A 15,448-nucleotide genomic window follows, 5' to 3' on the forward strand; every position below is an offset into this window, starting at 1 on the left:
GTATTAGCAATAAAGGTACATATAACAATGATAATCATATATACTGTATATGTAAATAATTATAATGATAATCCATCAGTACTTAACATTGGCGTAGGAGTAAGGAGAGCTTCAGCCATGGCGAAGAAATCCACAAAACAGCCAAAAAACGAGAGCACAAAAACAGGGTAAGCGTCTGTTAGGTTGTTTGACTGTCAAACAACCTAGTTTCAATTTTTTTGTAACTGCCCTTTTCTTTATTTAGGTGGGGGTCTTTGTTTACTTTGGTCACGTTGTGAGTGACATGCTTTAGTCAGGTTTGGGAAGCCAGAGGGACCGTTTCTCGTAATGCAGCCGAGAAGGAGCAGCGGGCGCAGCTTTGGAGTGTCTCCTAGTTGGTGGTGACTTGTCCTCAACCTAGTCCTCGAGGTCGAGATGGTTTGGAAGCGTTGTTCTTCGGTGGCAGCAAAGTGGCTGTCGTATCGACACTGTCGTGGTAGTTTCCGCAGTGTTCGATGGACGTCCTCGAGGATCAGGGATTGTTTATGAATGTTTGTGTGTTGGAGGAACCAGTGTAATAATGAGAAGATTCTCTTGTTAATTTTTCATTGCTGCTGTTTACGGTGTTTTGTTAATTGTTTATTATTTACTTTAACTTTGAGTCGACTGTATTTGAAACTTTGAATTTTAATCTGAATTTATGGTAACGATCATTTATGTCTCTGTGCTTCCCAATACCTGTACTCATTTGTAATTATTGTATATAATTTATTTTTGTATAATTCTTTTGTAAAATAAACTAGGTTAAGGTACTTGAGCATTTTCTGTTTTACCCACCCCTTTGGTTGTTGCAGTCCATCGGTTCATTCCAGTCCCAATTCTTTTATTTTTTTTAAAGAACCTGTTGAACCATTAAGGTGGTTCATAACATTGGCGACCTTGCCAGGATTGGTTCTGTTTTGGGCTGATGGTTCTGTGACTTCTTTGGGGGTGGGTGAGAGTGTGATTTGAAAAGAAAAAAATTTTTGAATTTTTTTTTTTTTTTTTGAGTGTGGAGGTGTTAGGTTGTTTGACTGTCAAACAACCTAGTTTCAATTTTTTTGTAACTGCCCTTTTCTTTATTTAGGTGGGGGTCTTTGTTTACTTTGGTCACGTTGTGAGTGACATGCTTTAGTCAGGTTTGGGAAGCCAGAGGGACCGTTTCTCGTAATGCAGCCGAGAAGGAGCAGCGGGCGCAGCTTTGGAGTGTCTCCTAGTTGGTGGTGACTTGTCCTCAACCTAGTCCTCGAGGTCGAGATGGTTTGGAAGCGTTGTTCTTCGGTGGCAGCAAAGTGGCTGTCGTATCGACACTGTCGTGGTAGTTTCCGCAGTGTTCGATGGACGTCCTCGAGGATCAGGGATTGTTTATGAATGTTTGTGTGTTGGAGGAACCAGTGTAATAATGAGAAGATTCTCTTGTTAATTTTTCATTGCTGCTGTTTACGGTGTTTTGTTAATTGTTTATTATTTACTTTAACTTTGAGTCGACTGTATTTGAAACTTTGAATTTTAATCTGAATTTATGGTAACGATCATTTATGTCTCTGTGCTTCCCAATACCTGTACTCATTTGTAATTATTGTATATAATTTATTTTTGTATAATTCTTTTGTAAAATAAACTAGGTTAAGGTACTTGAGCATTTTCTGTTTTACCCACCCCTTTGGTTGTTGCAGTCCATCGGTTCATTCCAGTCCCAATTCTTTTATTTTTTTTAAAGAACCTGTTGAACCATTAAGGTGGTTCATAACAGCGTCATACACGATTCCAAAAGAAGGATGTGTAGATGGCGTTCGAGGCAGGCGTCGGTGGGTGGATCAGGTGAGTTTGGTTAGTGCCGCTGTTACGGCTCCCCCTTTTGATGAAGGATTTATCTAAATGGAAGACGACCTGTGAATAGTGGTTTTCACACGCCCTATCTTTATACACGACACCCTTTGGGTGCTCGCGCGAGGGTAGTAACCTCTGCATTCCATGCTTTAACTTTCTCTGGTATATTTGGAAGTATTTATATCAGAAAAGAGATAAGAAGGACCCTTTTCACCGGGCGTCACAGGTATCTCCTCAGAAATAAATTTTTCCTTCGTCAAAATCCCTTTATTGTAAGATTTGTCAGTTTTGATGGTGAGACATCACCACCTCTGGACCCGAACAGAATTGTTCTATTACTCTGTTCAATGTTCACAAAATTTCTTATATTTCCTATGTTTACTGTTACTTCTTTAAACATATATATTGCTTAAAAGTTGACATAAGTTAACTTTTTATGTAACTTAGACATTTGATTATTTTGGTTATAGCTTTTGCAATACAGTAGCTTGAAGCTATAGTGTTTGCCAATCTACCTCATACAGTATCTTTATTTTTCATTTTGGAATCATTTTGATACCATCTAAGTTTACCTTCAGCCTTGGTGTTAAGAAACATTGGTGACTTTCAGTTATTTACAGTAAACAGACTTTCCCAATTAAAATTCCCATTGTCATATAGTTGTGTTTTATGGGAATGGTAAAAGTAGGAACTTTTATAAGTAATCCTTATTTCAAATTACCAAATACTCTAGCACCTTGACAGTGAATATCAGTAGGCAGAGATCTTCTGTTAAGGAACTCTGAGATTCCTACGACTTTCACTCTGTCATTTGTACAAGAGCAGAGAAGTTTAATTTGTATATGTGCATATAAAATAACTAGGAAAATGATGTTTGCGCTGTACAATAGTTACAAACAAACGGTATTACACCAATTGCCTTCCTGTCAAGCCTACATATTTTCTTGGCTTCAGAGGTAATGCCAGAAAATAAGGGCAACAGTATATGAGATGGATTTTTTCCAAGTTTTGAATGTCACTTCTTCCCTCTTAACTGCTGCTGTTATCACCCTCATAATATTATGGGATAAATGTACTGTAGGATGAGTTCATTTTCTTTTGCCATGTGCAGCCTCTGCCTGAATACTCATCTGTCACTTTTGATGGTATTTTCCCACTTTCCTTCAGTGTCCCCTCCTATACTGTTAGCATTCTTCATCAATCTCTTCTTTATATTTTTCACAATGTAGTACATCACTGTGCCCACTGCATATACAAAAATAATGCAGTACTGTTTTCTTTCTATCTTTTTTCTTCCTGTATCACTCTTTCATTTACTCAGGTCGTATCATCAATGAATATAGTAGCTGATGTCATTAAGTTTTCAATGAACCCTTCCCTTCAATAGCTATCAATAACAATTTAAGTCTTAAGTCTATGGTCAGATCAACAGCATAAGCATTTGTAAAGTAACATTCATGTGCATTATTTATAAAGCATGATATTTATTCTAAAATACACTACATCATTTTAGAGGAAGTAAAATTTTATTTAAATTTTCAGTGGGATCCAAATCGCGAACGGTCATTGATAACATTATCAGGGCATGAAGCATTAGCGTATCAGGCTATGTGGTCTCCTCATATCCCAGGGTGTATTGCATCTGTGTCAGGTTAGTTTGTTATTAATTATCTACAGTATAGTGCTTCTTTATGTAAAAAAAAACCTTGCATTAACAGTATCATACAGAATTTAGCCAAGACTGCAAATATTTAGGAAAGGAGCTGATATGAAAATTAAGATAATCTTTAAATTGAAATAATTGGATGAGGTGCTGGGGTATTTAAAGGTAGCCATTGATGTAGTGAGTTATAAGAAATAATACAGCCTAACCCCTGAGCTGAAAAATTCAGAGAGAGAATAGATCTACGAAGGACACAATAAAGATAGAGAAAGAGATAGATGCCTCATAATCTATAGTACTTAAAAAAAATAATGGTTCATTCAGTGAGTAATCATATCTCCCCAAACTTGATCCTTCAGATCTATCAGAATTTAAATTTTATAGTTAATAACTACATGTCTTGAAAAAATGTATCATGGACCTGGCTAAGTCTGTTTCTTGAGGTTGCTGGATTGAGTTTTATGGGCTTCATTTACATCTTTTAGTATGTACCTTCTTCACATTTATGTAGAAATCTCTCTCTTTGTATTGGTTGTTGTTATATCTAGGGAGCCTTCAATCAGTCAAGTCTTCTTAGTATATTTAAACTCATTTAATCTGATGGATGATTAGCTCTTACTCCCAACTTAATGTACTTGAACTTCATCATAATGCCATTTTTTCCTGCTTGTTCTTTAGATACCTGTTAAGGTAATGCTTTCAGGAATGTCCTAAGTTTGCTACAATCTCTGTTTCAGTCATATTGGTTGTCATATCATACGCACCATTTCGTAAATATAATGTAGTGTATAGAAGTTGTAAGCTTAAGAGTCAGTGTGATCAGTCCTTCAAATATTAATTTTATAATATTGAACTCTGTATCCCCCTGTAATTCAAGAGCTATTTATATGCTTGATTTTTAAAAGACAATTGTGCCAACACATAAGTAGGAAAATATATCAGCCATTTGAGATTTGTGGTCCATGGCTAAATTCATTTAGGAATGAACAATATCTTTCTTTGATTATTCTCTGTAAAATGACTGCATGGTGCAATGCTTGTTTGTTCTTGCGCATATACAAACCATTCGACCTTTAAAGTAGGGAATGTCTTTAGCAGAGCTCGAACAGGTGTCAAAATCGTTAAGAAGGTACTTAATGACAGGTGATAAACATAGGTAAGCAGTGCCACTCACTCACTTGTTAAAAAAGCTCCAATTTTTTTCTTTGGTCTCAGTGAGTACGGTGGTACTCTTTTGTCCTATCCAAGGCTTTTACCCATTCTTTCTTTGTCTGATTTGTTGATATAAGCTTCATGTTAATAATGAAACAAGGCAGGAAGATGAGTGTAGGTTGGGTACTGCATTGGTTTTGTGCTAAACTGTTAATAGATCCCCTCACTCTCCAAGTTGTGGAAGGATCTTCCTAATTTAGTAGTTGAATCATTGGAACTTCAAGAGTTCAAACTTGCAGCAAATGTTTTTATGTTGAAGAGCCTGACATGTCTTTTTATAGTTTATATATGAAATATCTGTTTTAATGTTATTGTTTTTAAAATATTTTATTTTAATTGTTTGTTACTTCTTATATTATTTATTTATTTCCTTATTACCTTTTCTCACTGCGCTAGTTTTCCCTGTTGGAGCCCTTGGCCTTATAGCATCTTGCTTTTCCAACTAGGGTTGTAGCTTAACTAATAATAATAATAATGATAATTATCCCCATTTGTTGAGTTCTGCATAGATTGTGGGATCCCGATAAAGGTCAGCATAAACTTTGAAGAGCGAGAAGACTAAATCTTCTCTGGTGTCATTCTTGTCAATTCCCATGGTAGTGCTGGAGGGACTGTTTAGTACTTTTTACTCCAATCGCGTATACTGTTTAATGAAGCTTCTTGGTGTATGTCTCTGGCTTGGTCCTGGAGAGTATACTTTAGGTGCAGAAACTTTTATCTACATCAGGAATTTTTTCAGGCTTGGTGAATTGGAAGTGCCACCCCCCAACTTATGCTGAAATATCATCCTTACAGACTGCAGATGAGTGACCTACCTTTCTTAGGTCTTGCAGGCCAGCCCTTGGTGTCATTTTGAGGGAGTGGATAGCTAAAGCTACTTCAACCCTGATGTCCACAGTGTCAGTGACACAAGTGATTCAGTGGGGAGTCAAGTGTCAGTAACCCTAGTGGTGATCTCTGCAATGGTATTTGAAGTGCCAGATCCAGAAGGGAGTAAGAAAGCTCCAGGGCCAGTAAACCTGTGTGTATTGTTTCAGTGCCTGTACCCTCTGATTAGCTTTAGGGACATTCATCCCAGTGTCTGTTACCCTTGTACTTTTCACCCTGTATCTGTCAACCTATGCCTGTCACCCTGTGTCTGCCACCCTATGCATGTCACTCTGTGCTTGTCACCCCAGCCTCTGGGGCTTTGGGGTCACGGCCTAATACTGTTGCTCCCTCAGGCCGGGTACCTGGTCTCTAGCCTGACTACCCTAGTAGCCAAGCTGGCTGCCCATGCGTTTTTCATTGACCTTGGTTCCTGAGGCCCAGGTGGCTGGCTTGACTACCCAGATACCAAGCTGGCCTGAGATGTGCTCTTGCTGTCGGCCAGGTGTTGGAGGAATCTGGATGCCATCCTTCACCTTTTCTAACTTCCCGGGGAATTCTACTCCCTTCTATGTTTTGGTATCTTTGGTATCTTGAGTTAAGAAAACTTCATCTCTCGAGGATGGCTGGTGGCCATTGGTTTGTGGCATAGGTGATACGGCCCTATGCTCATGGCACAGAGCTGCAGCATACTCTCCACCACAATCAACAGACAAGAGGGTACTTCTCTGGTTAATCATTGTTTTGTGTTTTACTCTTGTCAGTGATAACCAGCCTGGTTCTTTATTGGCCCCTGATTATGATGCTGGTTCTGTCATCAAGACAAAATACTCTTATTTGTTAGGGGGAGTAGATCTGAGGAAACTGCTTTCCCTTTATCCCTTTTGAGAAATGAGGATTCCCATGCCCCGAAGGCACCGGCCCTTAGCCCTGTAAGCCTCCAAATGGAAGCAGAGAATCCATAGTTTGAATCTGCCTTTTCATAGGTTCTTGCACTCATTCATGAGTACAACCAATTGGGTGTGGTGACCATGGCACCATCTTCAGTGGGCCAATGAGGTTTTGAAAAGTGTTCCGATTTCAAAACTAGTTGGTCCAGAGGTAGTCCTGACACTTCATAAAGCTTTGGTGTGGGGGTCTATGTCACTCTTGCTACCAACATACAAGGGCCCTGGCTCATCTAAGGCATCTGCAGACAAACCTTCAAGTGCAGCCATGTCTGCGGGATTGTTGGGAAAGAAAGTCACCTTGACTTTTTCTAGACCCAGATCAAGAAGACCTGCAACTTCCACTAGGAAGTGGTCGGCTGGTAAACCAACATACAAGGGTATAAGGAGAAAAATGCAAAATCCTGAAAAAAATTCAAGGAGCTTTGTATGGCAATGGAGAATGCGTATATAAAATATTTCGTCAAAATTCTTCTTACTTTCATAGTTATGGGATAGTTGGTAAAATTAACTCAATAGGCCAATCATGTTCATCCGTACAAGAAAATGCAGTACAGTATTTCTTATGTTATTGTAAATTTTGATAATTATTATGCATTAATATCAAACAAATTGTGAGCAATGTTATCTGTAGACATTGCTTGAGTCTTGAACACAGGCGTGCTTACTGCTTAGTCACTTCACTTCAGTGCAAACTGAAACCTTGAGGGGGAGAGTACAGATTTAAGTTTGCCTCTGACATTCACTTTGTTTTAAATCTGTTTTTCTTTGTTTTGGGAAGAATTTCATCATGCCAAAGAGGAAAAGACAATCAAAACATCTTGCTAACATACAGAAGAAGAAAATTTGCTCTGATATTTGCATATATCAGCGATATAAGCTGAGTTAATGAAAGAGAGAGAGAGAGAGAGAGAGAGAGAGAGAGAGAGAGAGAGAGAGAGAGAGAGAGAGAGAGAGAGAGAGAGAGAGAGAGAGAGAGAGAGCATATAGGAAAGGCATTGGGTAACCGGGAGCCTAAAGAACCAAGTTGTTTGGTAAAGGGATCTTTATTTATGATTAAGTTATGAGAAACATCATAGTTTTTGTTTATTGATACCCAAAAAGGAATATAAAATTCATAATAATCATGGTTTATTAATATTGTTTTTATAAAAATACAAAGAAATACTTTAAATGGCCATATCTCAAAACTATGCTTATTGATCTTTAAAGTCTATCTTCTCTCTTAGTTTTGAAGCTATACCATTGAAATTTGGTATATAACCTAGAAAGTCACTTTAGAACAATGAAATTATGCTTTATTCCATGTTTGTTTCTTTTCTTTTCTATTTTTCCCCAATTTATAGGTTTATTTTTTATCAAAATGAAAAAATTCATTTATAGCAAAAATAAATTACATTTAGAAAAAAACCTTCATTTGATGGGAGGTCTATATCAGGTTAATATGTGGTAGTAATCACAGGTCTTCATATTAGACATGAAGGGAGGAGATAGAATTTGAGAAACGCTTATTTTTAGGGTAAATTGCACTGGTGTCACAAAACGGAAAGTCAGAGGCAAAGATCATATGCGGTTTGGAAATGTTCCAAGTCATTTAATTAAGAAGTATGAATGTCAAAATCCTGTCCTTGAAAAACGGCATTGGCCGGCAGTCTCCCTTAAAAGCCCCCAACCCCATCTCAGTAAGGGAAGCAGAAAAGTGTGTAAAGGGATCTTTATACTGGCATTCCTCCTCTACTGCTTCCTCAAGTAGGGGATGCCTGGTTTGTTCTTGGGTAACCTTGCAGAGAAGGGCCCAAGCCTTGGGTAGCGAAGGACTGGTACTTATTACCTCTTCTGGACAACTTACCTGCCCCTGTCGTTGAAACCGATAGTGTTCATAAGTATCCTCCAGTATTACCAAAAGCCCTACCATTGTTGCAGAGGTGAAAGAGATGAAGGAGAAGATTGGGAATAGTTTCATCTTCAAGGTTGAAAAGGCAAAAATTTTCTGGCAAGGCTCCGCTTCACTTCATGTCATTAACTGCTAGATTGTCTTATTACTTGACAAGAGCACAAGTATATTAAAAAGAAAGAATATGGGAAATTAAAAGAAAAAATATTTTAGTGGTAAATGGTGATAAAATTGAGTTTCCAGAGAAGAAGCAATATGAATTATTTTTTTTTTATTAAAATTCAGATTTGCATTTAGAATTTTTTAGTGAAAAGGCAGAATAGTAGTATGCTAAATTATGGCTTTAGTGTAAGAAGGTTTTCCTCATTTTAATCCCTTATCTCTTAGTTATAGTACACCATAATTTTTTTTCCAAATAAAAGACATAAAGAGTGCTCAGCTATGAGTAAAAGTTTGGTATTTAAAGTTTAGGATTGCAATGTAAAGATAAGTATTATGATAAATGACTGTGTATTGAGAATTGAGTTCCAAAATCTTAATGGGAAAATATTGAGAAAATCTTATTTAATTTCTTTAAACAGGTGATAAAACTCTTAGAATATGGAATGTCCGGAATGGGAAGGCGTCTATTACTCTCCGTGCTTGTGAGGGAGAAGCTTTAACATGTGACTGGTGTAAATATAACAAAAATATCATTGCCACTGCAGGCACAGATAATGTGATAAATGTCTGGGATCTTCGACATGTTATGCAGCCTGTTTTCAGACTTCCGGTAAGTCACAGATTCAAACACTCTTAGTTTAAGGTTTTTGAAAACTATAGTGCACGTAAGTTATTTTACTATGAATTTTTTTTTTGTGAACAAATACTTGTTTTTTGCTATCTATGTAATATTTTGATTTTTTTTCACATTTTTATACACAGTAGAGAAGCACCATGATTTATTTGAAGGTTTGTTACCTGCAGTCGGCCAAATTGGCTGCTCATCCTGGATGGTGCAGCACTTTACTAATTTTGTTGATTGCTCCTCCTGGCTTAGTATCTACAAATTCCTCCAGCTATAAATTGGTACCTATATTAATTGTGGTTAAAAAACAGGATTGGAGGTAGTATCAAATCCTTAAAGAGAGTTGAATTTTATCTTTCTTATACCATGGCAAATCAAGAATTGGTGGGGAGTGATAAAGAAAATACCTGTACCTGTATATATCTATTTATTTTAGTGTGTTATATATCACTTATTTTATTTTCATGTCTTGATTTTTACATTTACAGGGCCATGAGTATCCAGTGAGAAGAATAAAGTATTCTCCATTTGTGGAATCAAAACTTGCTAGTGTCTCTTATGATTTCACCACAAGGTATTGTAATGAAGTATTTCAAATTTTCTCACCTACGTTGTATGGGGTTTTCTTTAAGATTAGTGATAGATTAAGTCCGCCTTCTTGTGATTGTATCAAATTGCATGTTATATTGCCTGAGATTGCTCACCCTTTAGATTTTGAAATGATGCCTGCTTCTTTACATTTAGTGAAATATCAAAACCTCAAGTGTTTATTCCCCCGTGGTTCTCTTTTTTTCCATTATTATATAGTGTTGTAATCTCTAAGTTAACTAAATGTCTGCATACTTCAAGCAGTTTCAGCCTTCCAAATGGAAGAATATTGTTGGATATGTAAATTTTCTGTCGACAGCTGAAATAGTATATAATCATGTATAAAGTAAATTATGAAGTACACTCATCTCATGCATTCTTAGTTTCATTGATTGTTAGGTGTCCTATTGATGTCCTTGGCTTTTTCTGTCATGTCACTATTTTCTTTAGCTTTTCTCAACCAAGTTTTTATACACAAATTCACATGTTTAATCCTTTCATTGGAAGTTATTAAATTTGAGCAGGTATTTTTAGAATTTCCAAATTTGTATCCAGTATTTTATTCTTATTTTTTTTACAGGTTTTACCTCTTAGACAATGAAAAGGCAACTCAGTGGTCATGTTTAACTTCCCCTTAATAGTTTAGTTACATCTTACCTGAATATGTTAGAAGTAGGCATACATCATGTATTTTAGACACCAAATTCACATTAAGTATTGTAAAGGATAGATTTCAGCAATTGATGTTCACTTGGCATCCATTCCCATTTTATATCAAATAATGATATATTTTGCTACTGTGCATTATGCTGAGTTTCTCCGACATATTCCCCTCATGGTTTCAAGATAATTATGAATGAAAGTTTTGTTATTGATCAAGAAGGGCATTTGTGACATTAATCGAAAGTGCAGAAAAATAAACATTGCAACAAATCATTGACACATAATGTTAGTCAGTTTTGATCAGAAGCCCTGTTACAGATAAATGAAATTCAGCAATGTAACAGTGACTGCACATCAATGAAAATAGTTAATATAGTATTATATATACTTCCTCACACCCATCAATCTTTCTTAGATGACATTCCAATGTCAGTCTACCAGGTAATAGAAAACAATTTTCTGAAGGCTGAAGTGTTATCAATAAAAAAAGATAATAATTTATGGAAATAAACAGGATTTTCTGGCCATACTTAACTTTGGATGGAAAGAAGTTCCCTCTATCCTCCTCACATTGATTAAGCTAATACCTTAGTTTAGTGGGCACAACTTCATAGATCTGAATCATTGTTGATGGTTTTAGCAAGCAATTCTATTATTACTTGCCTCTTGGTGAAGGTCAGGAGAGAGTTGGTCCTTCAGAAGAGGGTGGGAACCAGTGGCAAGAGCTCTTACATCTAATCTGCACTGCTCTCTACAATTTTTTACCCTTAGCCTAATTTCAGCCGTTTGTCATCAATTTGTTTTTAGATAAGCCAACAGCTCTGCTGTTATATAGGTGTTAAGATTCTACAATTGGATTGTTAATTGTAGACTTCCTCTTCTTCAAAACAAGAGGAAAAATACTCTAAAAAAAAGTCCCCTAAGGAGGGTTTTTGCTGAAAAAGCTGAATTCCTTCATGAGAAATCTTCTTACATTGGCATGAAATTATGTCCAATGTTGAGCTGAAATGAATGTAGTAAACCACAATTTTTAGTATGAGAGCATATGGGTCATTCCCAAGGGGTTTTGAAGAGAAAATAAGAAGTCTCCTTAAATTCTATGTGAGGTATGCTCTAACCTTAGAATTTGCAATTTTTCTCTTTTTGTCTGACATCCCTTGTGGATTTCTATGTGTGGCCCTTCAGGGAAAAACTAGTTTTCATTTACATTATCATTTAGAGAAAATATGACAACATTGTTACTCCTCAACAATGAAAGCATTGAAAGCATTCAAAGCTGTGCCATATGTTAAGGTTCCCTTTACTATAGCTTTTTACTGCAGATTCTTGGGCATACACAGTTTGGAAAGAAATGTTGAATTCTTTTTCATTGTATGTGGAAAAGTGGTCATCACATCAGTGATAAAATGTCATAGAAAATTTATTCATGCTTATAAGTCACTATTATGTATCCTGAACCATTGTGAAACTAAAGGCTTTGGAAAATATTTCAGGTTTAGATTTTTATGTAGAACCTAATGGTAGCTTAGATTTAAACAGGGACTCTGTAGATTCATCTCTCATAACTAGTCAAGTTTCCCTGCCTCTGATGTCCCTGATATAGTACCTATAAAAAAACACACACTGTTTGAGAGATGGGTCTCATATTTTTATATGGGGTTAAGCTACACTTATACTGTATCTCATTGTGTTCATTACTCTCCAAAAAGGGGTATTGGGTTATCCATTGATTTAGTGAATGGTCTGTATTTTTCTGTAGAATTTATTTATTTTTATAAACCTGTGGGATAAGTTATGAACTTTTCATTAATACAAAATATAAGTAGAAAATCATAGGTAGTTTAAATATGAATTTGTGGTTTTCATGATTTTCATAAATGTTTACTGTAAAGATTGTCTGATTATTCTTATTTTAGAGCTAATGCCCTGTAAGGAAAGTGAATACCTTTTGAAATCTTCATATTTTTAGCTGTGATTCATAGAAATGCTACATGTATAATTTTCCTACGTATGGTACATGCAGTTAAGTCTTGTTTTGATCTTACATTAATATGTAAGCATATACATCATAATTAAGTGACAAAAAGTGGGTATTCGATTTACATTACAAGTCCAGAAGTATCTTAACTATAGATTACAGTACTGTATAAGTTCTTGAAACTGCTTCATGAAACTTTTTCTGTCTAAAATTACTTGGAAATGCGTGAAGTAGAAGTTTTAAGTAAAGGAGTAGAAGTTTTAAGTAAAATTAATGATTATCATATATCATATGTGAGAATTTTTGTCACTAAAAGTCCATGGGTTGAGTATTTATATATAGTGTAGTCTGTATGCTTACTCTAATTTTTGTTGTGCTATTTTATATGTTGTTTCTGCTGCAATACAGAACCACCTATTGATAGACATCTGTTGATATTATAGTGTGACTTTTGGAGATAGTACAATACTGTATGTTGAAAAGAGAATACTGTACTCTTGAAATATATGATGTATAAACAAAGAGATTGAAGCATTTCCCATATTTATGACTGCTTTACTTTCTTTTCAGAATGTGGGACTGCAAGCTGCCTGCTCCTTGTATAGCAGTTCACCAAAAGCACACAGAATTTGTTTATGGCTTAGATTTCTCAAACCATGAGGAAGGGCTCGTGGCCGACTGTGCTTGGGACCAAACGGTTGGAATTTATAAATTTACTCCAACACCACAAAATTTGTCTACTTAATATCAAAATAATATAATTGTTGTATATTTTTGGATACTCATTTCTCCCTATATTTTAAAGAGCAAGTGTATGTCTATGTACAGTATATAAATATATATTTTTTTCTGGTCAAGCTCAGCTCTCCCCGTCCTTTGGGTAGGGGGAGAGGGAGAAGTAGTATCCTGGGGAGAGGGGAGCTGCGTGTGAGTGCATGTGCCTATGTATCTAAATATTTAGCCATCCTTTTCTATGGGTTGCATACACTAGCGTTATATATTAGTCCTTATACATTTAGCTGAAGATTACATGTCTATTCCAGAATAATAGATAAGACTTTTCATTGTTTAAAATGCCTATTACCATTTGGTAGTGGCTTTTTCCTGTTATGTTGTTATGATATTTTCTTCATTTAATGAAGTGGTAGTTGAAAGGTGGATGATTCATTCTCTCTTTAGAGAGTTCCCTTTTATATGTGCCAAAACTCTGCACCCTTATCACCTAGTCGTTGTATATATTGAGTGTATGCCATGATGTTCTTCATCTGATATTGAGTAAGCCTAATTCTTTATCTTTTCTTCAATCTGAATTTCCTAATCAATAATTGTCTTGGTAAAACTTGATAAGAACAAACTCAGTAAGTTTTATTCCTTCCCTTAGGCTTGTGAACTCTTCTCAGGTATGTTATGGCATCTGGATAACTGGACCTGTTGTGTTGCTGAAATGAAGAAATTTGAGTTCACTTATATACTAACTTCTATGTAATGCAATTCTCCATCTACTATTTATAACCTTGTTTAGAGGTTAAGTGAAAGATAATTTGTGCCTAATATGGATGAGGGTTATATATGAAAAATGTTTGATGAAAACTAAATATATATGAGGAATTCTGGAGAAGTTTGAATGAGCATTAGAGGAAAGTGTACTGTTATCACCAAATTATGTATAAATCTAATTTACTTCATCCTTATAAACTATCTTATTTTAAATCCCATCAGGTGTTTATCATGCTTACCTAATTGAAGCTTCAGTTTTACGTTTAAAATAAAGAAATAAAAAAGAAATTTTTCCCTGTTTTATGCACCCCCTTAGTGTGGTAGTGGCCTGCAACACCATCTGTGGAGGGCTATTGGAACCAGTGTCTGTGCATTAACAGCTGGAAAACTAAATAACTTCGTCGATGCAGCCAAAAATATGTACCGACCTCAGCACGACTCTCTACAACGAATGAACTGTGGTTATATTTAGGGAATAGTGAGTTATTGTTTCGGTTTGGTAGATAGAACAAGAATATCAAGGCATGTATCCTTTTTGTTTTAGAATATTTATTTTCAAAATGGCATGTGAATAGCTATTAGATGAAGATTTTTATTCATTTGGTAATTTTTACAATGGCCAAGAATGTGATTTGAAGTTGATTAAAGGTTATAAACAAGATATTTTCTTTCAGTTTCAGCTGAGATTTGTGATAGACATTTAAAACGTAAGAGAAGATGGATCAAGTTGGGCCAGTGGATGCACTTGTAGCAATCTTTCATAGTGTAATAGAGGTTAGAGTCCAAACAGCAAGTGAATGCTAGCATGTAAAATTATTATATAGTTGTTGTCAAGAGATACAGTTCATGTATGTTTGGGTGAGGTTGTACGTTGAGCGACAATTCTGTTCAACAACTAATAAGATTCACCTCTCTATTTTCATATTTGGGAATCATGATTCATTTTATGGGTTTAACCTTTCTATAATGATAGGCTGAATGAGGAAACTGCAGGTAATTCAGCGTGAGTTGCCCAGCAATTATATCTGTAAGGAACACAACCTCTAAGAAGAACAGATTCTCCTTGTTAGCCTTATAGTATAGACATTCTTGAAGTTGATGTAACTGCCTCCACTACAATACAGAGGGTATGTTTCATTGGTGTAGGCCTCAGAGGATACAATCTACTTGGCAGGACAAATGTGGTGGACCTTACGGTACACTGGAGCATTTTGGTTAATTTTCCAATTGAGGTCCAGGGCACCACTCTTCCAGGTGAGGAAGTTGCCAGTGGCTGAGGGGTTTACAACAATATCATCATTGCTTTTAAACATCCACTATCCTATTTAGCAAAAGACTGCCTTCCCTTTTCATGCATTTCATAACCTTACTCTTATTCACAATAACTCGCATCTTCCTTCCCTCACAAAATCTTCCAAACTCTATCACTAATCAATGCAGCTTCTCCTCCAAGTCTGCAACCAATACAGTATCATCCAAAGACAACAATTGATTCTTCTCCCAC

General features: G+C 36.0%; 1 protein-coding gene across 1 annotated transcript in view; it reads left to right on the forward strand.

Moving 5' to 3' along the window:
- The window catches only part of LOC137633262 (peroxisomal targeting signal 2 receptor-like), a 55,600-nt gene extending 41,378 nt beyond the window's left edge, over nucleotides 1-14,222 (forward strand). The window contains exons 5-8 of the mRNA XM_068365468.1: nucleotides 3,391-3,499; nucleotides 9,013-9,203; nucleotides 9,707-9,792; nucleotides 13,018-14,222. Coding sequence (XP_068221569.1) covers nucleotides 3,391-3,499; nucleotides 9,013-9,203; nucleotides 9,707-9,792; nucleotides 13,018-13,192 — 561 coding nt within the window. The 3' untranslated portion in view covers nucleotides 13,193-14,222. The remainder of the gene's footprint in view (nucleotides 1-3,390; nucleotides 3,500-9,012; nucleotides 9,204-9,706; nucleotides 9,793-13,017) is intronic.
- The last annotated feature ends 1,226 nt before the right edge of the window (nucleotides 14,223-15,448 follow it).

The sequence above is a fragment of the Palaemon carinicauda genome, chromosome 42 (assembly GCF_036898095.1).
Source record: "Palaemon carinicauda isolate YSFRI2023 chromosome 42, ASM3689809v2, whole genome shotgun sequence".
Classification (NCBI taxonomy): domain Eukaryota; kingdom Metazoa; phylum Arthropoda; class Malacostraca; order Decapoda; family Palaemonidae; genus Palaemon; species Palaemon carinicauda.